Source organism: Lipotes vexillifer, unplaced genomic scaffold (assembly GCF_000442215.2).
Source record: "Lipotes vexillifer unplaced genomic scaffold, Lipotes_vexillifer_v1.1 scaffold408, whole genome shotgun sequence".
Classification (NCBI taxonomy): domain Eukaryota; kingdom Metazoa; phylum Chordata; class Mammalia; order Artiodactyla; family Lipotidae; genus Lipotes; species Lipotes vexillifer.
Genome location: NW_006787469.1, coordinates 986,754 through 998,846, shown reverse-complemented (window position 1 = coordinate 998,846; position 12,093 = coordinate 986,754). Strand labels below are relative to the sequence as shown.

At 45.0% G+C, this 12,093-nt stretch overlaps 1 protein-coding gene across 1 annotated transcript in view; it reads right to left on the bottom strand.

Annotated features, from left to right (window-relative positions):
• LOC103084056 (EH domain-containing protein 4-like) overlaps window positions 1-3,847 on the bottom strand; it is an 80,599-nt gene extending 76,752 nt beyond the window's left edge. The window contains exon 1 of the mRNA XM_007460199.1: window positions 3,612-3,847. Within this exon, the coding sequence (XP_007460261.1) occupies window positions 3,612-3,847 (236 nt within the window). The remainder of the gene's footprint in view (window positions 1-3,611) is intronic.
• Between the last annotated feature and the right edge of the window lie 8,246 nt (window positions 3,848-12,093).

The following is a 12,093-nucleotide window of genomic DNA, read 5'->3' as shown; positions in this document are numbered from 1 at the left end:
GGGAAGATCCCACATGCCACGGAGCGGCTGGGCCCATGAGCCATGGCCGCTGAGCCTGCGCGTCCGGGAGAGGCCACAACAGTGAGAGGTCCGCGTACCGCAAAAAATATAAATAAATAAATAAAATAGATTAAAAAAATCAGAAGTTGCAGTTGTGTGGTTTGAATGGATTTTTGGTGAACCTCACATCCTCTCAGTGGAAATGTCTTCCTTCATAGCACCTGGGCCCAGGGACTTACTGGGGGAATCTCTGAAATCTGTTTTCCTCAGGTTTTGGACATAAGCCTGGCTGAACCCTATATCCAGCCTTCCTTGGCTGTTAAAAAGTCTACCGTGACATGGCCACTTCCCCCGTGCCCATCTCTTCTCCTTCTCTGGTCAGTTCTTTCTTGCTGGTCAGAGGCAGAGCACCAACAGTTCCTCCCATTGCATCCTCTGTCTTCTGAGAAATAAAACTGTCAACGAGACAATAGGCTGTTTGTTTCTACCTCCAAAAGACTTTGACAAACATCTCCTGAAGTTCTGGGCCAGCTCTGTGACCCACGTGAGGAGAGTCCACCAAGACTCTCCTTCTATCCATCCTTCTCCTCACACTTGAGTCCTTCATGCTGATCTTTCCATGCAGGAGTGAGCACAACTTCTTGACACTCAGGTTCTCCATCCACCACATTTAGGAGACCTCTTCATTAGAACACTGCACACACTTAATTTCTTCACTCTTGGTGAATGTCCTGGCTCACCATGTTTCAGTGGGGCTCTTAGTTCATCCCAGTTATGGGACAAAAGGAAGAAAGAGTAAGGTTTCATCAAGAGTGTGGAATGTACATCAAAGGTCTTGCTGAGTGGCTTTACAAGGAGAAAAGTTTCCCTCCATATCAGTGAAGGTTCTGTGTTACCAGTGACCTCTTGGGATATGCAGGAAGCCAGGTAGATAAGAATCTCTGACTATGCAGATAGGTGCACCCCATAGCCAAGTATGAGCTTCCAGTGCTCACTGGCTAGAAGCAAACCACCCAGGCACTGAGAAAAGACAGCCACGGATGCAGGCATGTTCCAGGACTGTCAGCACCCTGGGCCAACACCTCTGACCCCCAGTTCCAGTGCAGGACTCTAGAGGGCAGCTGCCCTTTTGTTTGGGGCTTTCCTCCCAGAAGCTACATCTCTTCCTCCTAGCTCCACTCTGAAACCAAACTCCCGTCTCCGGTGCTCACCAACCTTCCTGTCTACCCTGATTTTCTTCTACCCTGTCTACCTCACAGGTCCACTTTTGTGCCTGCTGCCTAACAATAAAGTCACTTTGTCGCTAGGGAAGGTCTCAAGAGCAAGTGACTTCCTGATAAGGTGACTCCTTCCTCACCCTGGTGTTGCACATGGGGCTCCAGTGCCTCCTGAGAAGTAGTTCATTTGGATGGAGTTGCCAGACCTCAAAATCCATCTTTAAACTATGCTTAGCTATTCCACAGAGCTCCCCCCAAATGATGAAACAGAAAAACAGTAAACTGAAAAAAAGATCGATTCATGTTCCTGTGGGTTTGTTCTCCTGCCTTTGGCTTGCTTACTATCCAGGCTGTGGGAGCAGAGAGAGTGCCACATCACATCCGGGTTGACACAGTATCAGCCACGGCTCGCTAATCACACAATAACGCTCTCATGGCACGGACAGATGGGAGGAACTACCCAGGGTGCTGTGAACATGCCACCGCTAATGTCTGAGACTATTATAACAATGCTTACCTTCTTATCTTTTATTGGTATATCTCAAAAAAAAAAAAAAAGTCCACCTACCACTCTTGTACCACTTGGTCATAATACTTCATTGTCCCATATACTTAAAAACTGGTTAGGGGCTTCCCTGGTGGCGCAGTGGTTGAGAGTCTGCCTGCCGATGCAGGGGACACGGGTTCGTACCCCGATCCGGGAAGATCCCACATGCCGCGGAGCGGCTGGGCCTGTGAGCCATGGCCGCTGAGCCTGCGCGTCCGGAGCCTGTGCTCCGCAGTGGGAGAGGCCACAACAGTGAGAAGTCCACGGACAGCAAAAAAAAACAAAAAAAAAAACAAACAAAAAAAACTGGTTAGTATTACTGAGACCTTAAATGTATTGTGCCTCATCTTTCAAGGTATCAGTTACTGTAATATTTCTATGGTTCATTTTGAGTGTCTTGGGTGACATTTAATACTGTTTTCAGCTTACTAATAAGCACCAAATAGAGCAATTTAAAATTATTTTCTTCCATCTTCCTTCACATTCAATTTACTGCCTAGAACTATATTTCAATATAGTATATTTGTTTTGCTGAATTCATTCATAGTGTATCTGCAGGCCTATATTTTCTGTAGTGACAACTACTCTATTTGTGGGAACTATTTAGGTCACTGGAAGGGAGAAAAAGAGGTCACTACTTAATAGAAATGGCATGTATCCAAATACCGATGCAGTTTTCTGAACACCTGTTGAACATCAATGATGAAGAGACTGTTACAATTTCCAAAACCCTGGATCAAAACCTTAAATGATTACTTTGTTTCAACTGACACAGTTTAACCCAGGAAAACAAGTCTCCTAACCAAAGAAAGTGAGTCTTAATATGCCAGCGGCTTTAAAAGTAAAATAGCCTCTTCAAAAAGCTATCTGTTACAATGTAAATGCTTTCCCATCAAAAATCACTAGGAAGGAGCTATACGATTTGAATGTCAAGGCATGCACAGTAACTGTTTGCTTTTGGAGACACAGCGAGCATGACCATATTTTCAGCTGTCAAGGGTGAGGGAGGAGGGACTGACCCACCTAAGAAATGGAAACTAACGAATAGTAATATGACACTCCCCCTTAGTTCCACTGGGCATCCGCTGGTGCGGCGGCTACACACAGCTAACTTCCTAACGCACGGTAAAGGGAGGCTGTGCAAGAGCTGAATGAAGGCGGCCTCTCTACCCTGTCCCCCGAACACTGTGGTGGAGGCGGCGTGCAAGGACCGCAAGGGAAGGGGGAGTGGGCAATACCCTCTACTGTTGCCATTCATTCATTCATTCATTTTCTTTCTTTCATCCAACAAATAGTTATTCGCGAGGCACTGTGCTAGGGGCTTAACTTTCCAACTTTGACTCAATAACACATTCTGTTACCCCACACCTCCGTCCCCATTTCCAGCCGTAGCCCTCTCTAGCTCATCAAGAAGGCGCTTATTATAACCTCGCTTTCCCTCCCTTCCCCAGGTTCCCAGGCTAGGGTGACAAGATAATACCAGCCAGAGGAGTGCCTTTCGAAAAGCAAAGAAGGAGAGGGCTTGGAGTACGCAGACAGGGGCGGGGGGCGGTTTCGAGGACCCTCCTGGCTGCGTAGGGAGAGCCAGCCCCTACTTTGTCGGCCGCGCCCCGAGTGAGGCTTCGGACACCCGGGCACCGCGCTCGGACGGGGAACCTGAGGTCACGCCGATACTGGAGGAGGAAGCAGCGGAGACGGGGTTCCTCCAAGGGGAAGTGTGCGCTGCAGGAAGCCCGAGGGAGGCGGGAGGCTGGTGACAACAAGCACACACTTGGGGAGGACCGCCTCCACCTAGGTGGTGGGGACAGGTTCGCAGGCAGGGGTGAGGAGCGGGCGGGGAGGGTTACCTGATGAACGTGGTCTTGCCCGTGCTGTACTGGCCCACCAGCAGGATCATGGGCTTGTTCTCAAAGTCGGCGTCCTCCAGCGCCGGCGAGTGGAACTCGTGGAAGCGGTACGCCTCCTCCAGCGGCAGCACCTTGCGCAGGTAGAGCGAGCGCAGGCCGCCCGTCACCGTCTGCACCGCGTCCGCGCCGCCCGCTCGTTCGCGCCCGCCCGCCTGCCGCCCCAACCAGCTAAACATCCTGCTGCCGGTCCGTCCGTCCGCACCCCGCGCTCGCCCTCTCAGTGCAGGTCCAGCTAACCCTCCCCACTCCGGACTCGACCCTCCCCAGCTCGCACTGAGCTGCCCGGGCCGCCCTAGCCACCGCCCGAGCTGGCCCCGCCTCGCGCCGTCTCAGCCAATTCCCAGTATCAACGTCACGGGAGCTCGTTCACTATTCAGAAGGGCTCTCTCAAGTCCTTCCTCATTGGGCTGCTACCAGCGCGGGTGGAGGGGCCAACCAATGGAGAGGAGGTTCTTAATGAATTATTGATGACGGAGCCCTTCTGGAGGACTGGGAGGGGAAGAGGGTGTTTCTCGAAACCACCAGCGCACTGTGGCCAGGTGGCGTCGGCTTCCGGGCAAATCTGAGCTGGTAATAAAAGAGCCTCCGGAGGCTCCTTAGTCTCCGGGAACGTTTACTCACTCCAGCCCTATGGATGTCGATGCTGGGGACAAATGTTCAGAAAGTTGACAGGCAGGGTCTTTCTACCTACTGGCAGATTATTACACACATTTTATTGGTGTAGAGACCCTGACTCACGGACACAATTGACAATATTTGAAGTAGGGGAAGTAGACTTCAATCTACTTGGGTATATGTTTCTCCACACTGCCTCCACTAAATTCTGGGTCGATTGAAGACCTTTTGCCCTTAGTTTTCTTTATCTGATTTTCTGTAAATTTGAAGATTTAGTTATCCTCATTATTACAACCTCATTGCCACATAGTAACATAAAAAGACTGTTAACCTCCTAGCTGTCTCTTTTTCAGGTGAAAAGGATACATCTAAATTGAGATTGGGAGAAATAATCAGCCATCACTTTTGGTGTCCTAGGTTACAGTTTTAAAATGTCTCAGTTGTTTCAGAGCATTTCTCAAGTGTGGTGGAGGGGGGCACCTGCATAAGAATAACCTGGGATACTTGTTAAAAATGCAGATTTCTGGTCATCACCCCAGACCTACTGAATTAAAATACTGAAGAGGGTTGGAGCGCAACGACTACCCACAGGTGATTCTGATGTATCCTAAATGTGAGGTAATAGGATCACAACAGACTTCTCACATTTGATAGCAATGCAGAGTCTGACTCAGTGGGTGTGGGATGGGACCCAAGACTGCATTTCTAACAAGCCCCCAGGAGATGGATCTGCTTGTTCATGGATCATAATTTGAGTACCAAGCCTGTGGTGGAGAGAACAGGATTTGGCATCAAAAGACCTGGGTTTGAATTCTGACTATATAAATTAATGGCTATGTGATCTTAAATGCAGTGAGTTGTCTCTCTGCCTCAGTTTTCTTGTTTGTAAATTGGGAATTCCTTTGGAGTTGTGTGGATAAAGTATTTAGAGGGAGCTATGTGTGACTAAGGAAGTGAAAAGAAAGCCAAGGGAAAATGTAGTTAGATATCTGCCTCATGTCAAAATGAAGATTGAAATGTAAAAATAAAATGAAACCATAGACCTACTAGAAGAAGAACTACAACTTCAGAAGCTACTGAAGATTTGTAAAATTTGGAAGGGAAAAGCTTTTCTAATCAAAATCAAAGATAGAAATTATGAAAAAAAGAGTTGACAGATTTGTCAACAAAAAAGTAAAGGCTTCAATTTTTTTTAACACATACAAACAAACCCATATAAACATACTCTTGCCATGTGATCCAGAATTTGCTCTCCTTGGTATTTACCCAAATGAGTTGAAAACTTATGTCCACAGGAGAACTGCACACAAGTGTTTATAGCAGCTTTATTGATAATTGCCAAAACTTGGGAGCAACTAAGATGTCCTTAACGAGGTGAATGGGTAAGTAAACTGTGGTACGTTTAGACAATGAAATATTATTCAGCTAAAAACAAATGAGTTATCAAGCCAGGAAAAGACATGGAGGAAACTTAAAACTATATTACTAAGTGAAAGAAGCCAGTCTAAACAGCCTACATACTATATTATTGCAACTGTATGACATTCTGGAAAAGGCAAAACTATGGAGACTGTAAAAAGATCAGTGGTTGCCAGGGGTTAGAGAGGAGGGAAGGATGAGTAGGAAGGGCACAGAAGGTTTGTAGGGCAGTGAAACTATTCTGTGTGATAATGTAATTGTGGATACATATCATTAGACATTTGTCCAAATCCACAGAATATATAACACCAAGAGGGAACCCTAATGTAAACTGTGGATTTGGGGTGATAATCATGTGTCAGTGTAGGTTAGGTTCATTGATTGTAACATATGTAACACTCTGGTGTAGGATGTTGATAGTGTGGGATGTTGATAGTGGGAAGGCTGTGTTGCAAGGATAAGGGATACATGGGAACTCTCTGTACTTTATACTCAATTTTGCTGTGAATTTAAGACTGCTCTAAAAAAATTCTATTAAAAATAGTATATATAAAAAACCAAACAAATCCATAAACAAAAGTAAAGGGCAAAAGACAAATTGGGTAAAATATTACAGACATATGTGATATACATATTTAATTAAGGACATTAGAACTTTAAAAAGCTACTATGAAGTTATTAAGAAAGAAATGAATAAACTGAACACCGCATTAGACAAATGAGCAAAGGACATAGACAACTAAAAAGACTAATACAACTGGCTAGTAAACATTAAATGATGCTGATCTCCATTAATAATCAAAGAAACAAATTTAAAATGAAGAGATAACATTAAGAATGGCAGACTTTTATTTTTCTAAGATGATGCCTAATGTTGGCAAGGGTGTATGAAAAGGTACCTTTTCATACATTGCTGGAGATGGTGTAAATTGGAACTTCTCTGGAGTCCATACTTACCCAAAATCTTGAAAATGCACATTCAAGACTTCTGCTTCTCAACATCATACTTAAGGTGAAATGACTGAAAGCTTTCCCTCTACAATCAGGAACAGGGTAAAGATGTCTGATTTTACCACTTCTATTTAATATCCTACTAGAGGTTCTAGTCACTACAATAAGGCAAGTAAAAGAAAAGGTATCTAGAGTGGATAGGAAGAAGTAAAACTCTATTTGCAGAAAACATGATCATCTATGTAGAAAATTCTATGGAATCTACAAAAAAAGCTTGCAGAACTAAGTGAGCCTAGCAAGGTTGCTGGGTATAAGACAAGAACCTGCTGTATTTTTATATACTAGAAGTGAATAACTGGACAATGAAGTAAAAAAATCAATATCATTTGCAATAGCATTGAAAATATTAAATACTTAGGGATAAACCTAATTTAAAAAATGTACAAGGTCTATACACTGAGAACTACAAAGCATTTCTGGGAGAAATAAAGAAGGTCTAAATAAATGGAGATATATACCATGCTTGTGGCTCACAAGACTCAAAATTGTTAAGATGTCAGTTTTCTCCAAACTGATATATAGATTTAGTGCAATCCCAGCAGGCTTTTATTTTTGTTAATTGACACGCTGATTCTAAATTCACATGTAAATGCAGAGGACCTAAAATAGCCAGAACAACTTTGAAAAATAACAAAGTTGGAAAACATACTACCCAATTTCAAAACTCATTGTAAAGCTACGGAAATCAAGACAGCATGGTATTGGTATAGAGACAGACTAATATATCAAAAGAACAAAATAGAGTCTAGAAATAGACCCACACATACATGGCCAATTGATTTTTGACAAAGTGCAAAGGCAATTCAATGGATAAAAGAAAGTCTTTTCAACCAATAATGCTAGAACAGTTGGACATCCATATGTGAAAAAATGAACTTTGATCTCTACCTTGCACTATATGTAAAACTTATCTCAAAATGATTATAAACATAAATGTAAGACTTAAAGGGAAAGGTTTCTTAGATGATACTAAAAACATGATCCATAAAAGAAAAAAATTGATAAATTGGACTTGATCAAAATTAAGAACTCCTGGCCTTTGAAAGATACTGTAAAGAGAATGAAAAGACAAATCACAGACTAGAATACATTTGCAAATTACATATCTGATAAAGGACTTGTATCCAGAATATATAAAGACCTCTTAAATCTCAATATCAAGAAGACAGGGAGTTCCCTGGCAGTCCAGTGGTTAGGACTCGGCGCTTTCACTGCCATGGCCCGGGTTCAACCCCTGGTCAGGGAACTAAGATTCCACAAGCCAGGCGGCGCAGGGGGAAGAAAAAAACACACCAAGTTACTGTTATATACCTATTAGAATGCCAGAAATTAAGTCTGATTATACCAGTTGTTGGTGAGGATGTGGAACAACTGGAACCCTCATTCATTTGCCAGTGGAATGTAAAATGGTACAACCACTTTGGAAAACAGTTTGGCAGTGTCTTAAAAAGTGAAGCATACACCTACCACATGACCCAGCAGGGGGGGAGCAGAGGGAAGAATTACAAAGGGCATGAGAAGAAGACTTTTGTTGGCCTGAAGGATTTACTCATTACCTTGATTGTGGTTATGGTTGACAGTTGGATATATCTGTTGAAACTCAACAAATCGTGTACTTTAAATATGTGCAGTTTATTGTACGTCAATTGTACCTTTACTAGTTGTTAGAAATGCTCACACTTCTCAGGAATTTTATCCTGAGGGAATAATGAATGTAAAGATTTATCAAAGGAATGTCTATCAGCATATCATTTATAATAGTGAAAAGCTGTGACTAGTTGTCCCCCCATGAAGAACTAGTTAAGCAGATGATGGATTCCTATGCAGTCTCTGAAAATTGTTATATAAGAAGAGTATTAATGACCTGAGAAAATGCTCAGAATATATTTTTAAGTGGAAAAAAGCAGATTACAGAAGTGAATCCATGTAATTGCTATGGCAAACAGTATGGCAGTTCCTCAGACAATTAAAGACAGAAGTACCATATTATCCAGCAATCCCATTTCTGGGTATATATCCAAAAGAATTGAAGATAGGGTCTCTAAGACATATTTGCATACTCATGTTCATAGCAGCTTCACTCACAATAGTCAAGAGGTGGAAGCAACCTAAGTGTCGATTGATGGATGAATGGATAAACAAAATATGTGTATATACATACAATGAAATATTATTCAGCAGTAAAAAGGAAGGAAATTCTGTCTTATGTCACAATCTCAATGAACCTCGAAAACATTATGCTACATGAAATATGCTGAGACCCCTTTATCCTTCCTGCTGCCTGGAATGTGGGCATGATGGGTGGAGCTCCAACAGCCATATTGGACCAGAAGGAAAACTTGAGGAGGGCAGAAGCAAGAGCTGAAAGGAGCCTGGGTCTCCAATAAGAAATAGAAAAATGAACTTCTTCTGTCTTGTTTAAGCCTGTTTCGATCCTTTTTGGTTATGTAGCAAAAGCAATGTTAACTGATATAGAATTTGAATACATGAATCAAGAACTTAGGACATTACCTTGGCTAGAACTAAAGGGTTGCAAGTTTTCAAAATAGAAGCAGTAGTAGAAGACCTGGGTGTAGAAGAGATTGCTTAAGGAGAGTGTAGAGTGAGAAGCGGGGAGAGCTAAGGAAAGAGCCTCAAGGAATACTAGCAGTTAAAGGAGAGAGGGGAGGTGAGGCCAGGGAAGAGGCTTGAAAATGTCCAAGCACGTGTGGCCCCTTCCCTCTAGGGCTGGGTTGGCAGCCCCTAATGTGTGCCCCTGTGTACACAGCTAATATGGAACTTCCTCTTTGTATTGCAAGCCTCTGTTTCCATGGAGGTCTCCTGCATGGGACCAGAAGGAAGCGCCTTGAAGTGTGGGGTCAATTGTTCCTTTTCTGTTGTTGTCCCAGTGCCTACAGCAGTGACTGGCACGTAGTGGGAAGGCAATAAATGTTTGCAAGCGGAACTGAATTGAACTGCTTGCTGTTGGCAAGGAAGTCATGGGAAGGGAGGGTTTCAGGAAGGAAGGAGTGGTCTGCAGGGCCAAATGCGGTGAACAATCGAGTAAGATAAGGCCTGTAAAGGGCTGGTGCCATTTGGCTCAGTGTATTGGCAATTAGGAGGGCATTGGTGACCTCGGGGAGAAGTGTTTTCATGGAGACATAAGGGCAGAAAACATCCACTGTGGGGCAGGGTGACTGGGCTGTGTGGTAGTGTGGTGTGCCGCCTGCTCTCAGGAAGGAAAGGGGAGACAGGGAGGGAGGGACATTGGGGGAGAAAGGAGTTTTATTTAATTTTTCTATTAAATCATGTTATAGGCGGAGAGCAGGGAACCTGAGGAGGGAGCCCCCCTGTCCTCCCCAGGACCCTATGCTCTTGCCTCTCTCGGAGCTGATGACACTTTGTCCTTATCCCTTGTGTGGCCCTTACTCATCCCCTGCTCTGTGACACTGCCAGCACTGTTTTAGAAGCTAAGTCACTATTTAACTTCTCGAGTCGGTATACAAATCTTTTCATGTTTTACCCCCCAACCCAAATCTAAGTTCCTGGAAAGCAGAGGCTGTTCACAGACTGCTGTATATCAGGTAGGTGCTAGGCTGATGCTGGCCGCCCTTCTTTCCTCTCCATCAATCAGTGCTTCGTGAAAACCATCTGAGCTTCAAACAGCATAAGTCAGCAAGGGCTGGTGCTCCACTAGTCGCTGCCGTGGCTTCACAAAAGCAGAGGGGCACCCACCACACAAGAAAGGGGGAACCCCTGCAGGAGGAGAGGAGGGCTGGGATGAAAACAGCCTTCTTACACCTCTGGCAGTGCATGTGGGAAGCCCAGGCAGGGATGAGGGCAGGAGTTATGCAGGGCTTGCATCACCAGATGATGAAAGCTGATGAGTCAACAGCATTTACCCACATGGCCAGTTTATTCTGTGCTCAGATAATACAATGATTTTATAAACCTCGTTTTACATACTTTGATGAATCCAAGGCAGGGCTGCCTTCACCTTACAATAAACACCCAGGTCTTACCCAGTGGCTCACTCTGATCATTTTAGGAGAAGCTGTTTCTTGCAGATGGAAAGAAAAGATGGCAAAGTGGAGGCAGCTGGCTGCTCTGGTGCTGGAACAGGGTGGGGTCCCAAGTCAGCATTCTCTGGGTGGGGACCAGCTTTGCAGGTCCAGGAGCCCAGTTTATCAGTGGCTCAGGGGAAGTGATGGATTCATGCTTTCCAGCTTATGAGTGAGCACGGCATAAACCCTCTCCTCTCAGACTTTAATATGCATAAGCATCACCTGAAGGCAGTGGAGAGGAGGTGAAAATCTCCTTAAAATGCAGATTCTGAATTCAGTATGGCTGGGGTGCGGCCTGAGAGTCTGCATTTCTAACCAGTTCCCCACCACACTTTGGGTAGCAAGGATGTAAATCAGAGGACAATTTTGGTAAACTTTTGACACCTGTCACCGCACATCTCCTAACATCCAGAGGACTGCCTAGGGAACATGGTGGCCCAGAGAGAGGGCCACGTCTTCCAGGTTTGCTGGGCTTCATGTAGACCACATGCCTTTCTGGTCACGCCTTCCATCAGCACAGGCATCTCAACGGCTCAGGTTACACGTTTCTCTCTCTCTCTTTTCTTTTTCATAAGTTTATTTATTTATTTTTGGCTGCATTGGGTCTTCGTTGCTGTGCAAGGGCTTTGTCTAGTTGTGGAGAGTGAGGGGCTACTCTTCGTTGTGGTGTGTGGGCTTCTCATTGCGGTGGTTTATCTTGTTGTGGAGCAGGGGCTGTAGGCACGTGGGCTTCAGTAGTTGTGGCACGCGGGCTCAGCAGTTGTGGCGCATGTGCTTAGTTGCTCCGCGGCATGTGGGATCTTCCTGGACCAGGGCTCGAACCCGTGTCCCCTGCATTGGCAGGCGGATTCTTAACCACTGCGCCACCAGGGAAGTCCTACACATTTCTTTAGTTATGTTCCCAGCCTGATGGGAGATGTGGATACTTTGAGCTTCTGTGTCCCAGGGCTTTCCCAGAGATTCATCTGGAAACCATCTCCAAAGATGAGCATTTCCCTCAGGGTTAACCTAGTCCTTTCTGGGTTGATCCTTTCCAGTTTTGTTTTTTTTTGCAGTACGCGGGCCTCTCACTGTTATGGCCTCTCCCGTTGCGGAGCACAGGCTCTGGACGCGCAGGCTCAGCGGCCATGGCTCACAGGCCCAGCCACTCTGTGGCATGTGGGATCTTCCCGGACCAGGGCACGAACCCGTGTCCCCTGCATCGGCAGGCAGACTCTCAACCACTGCGCCACCAGGGAAGCCCATCCTTTCCAGTTTTGTTATCTCAGGGTGACTCTTCAAGAGTTGGGATGTTCTGGCCATGGTGTTTACATAATAAATAAGAGAAATGCCGC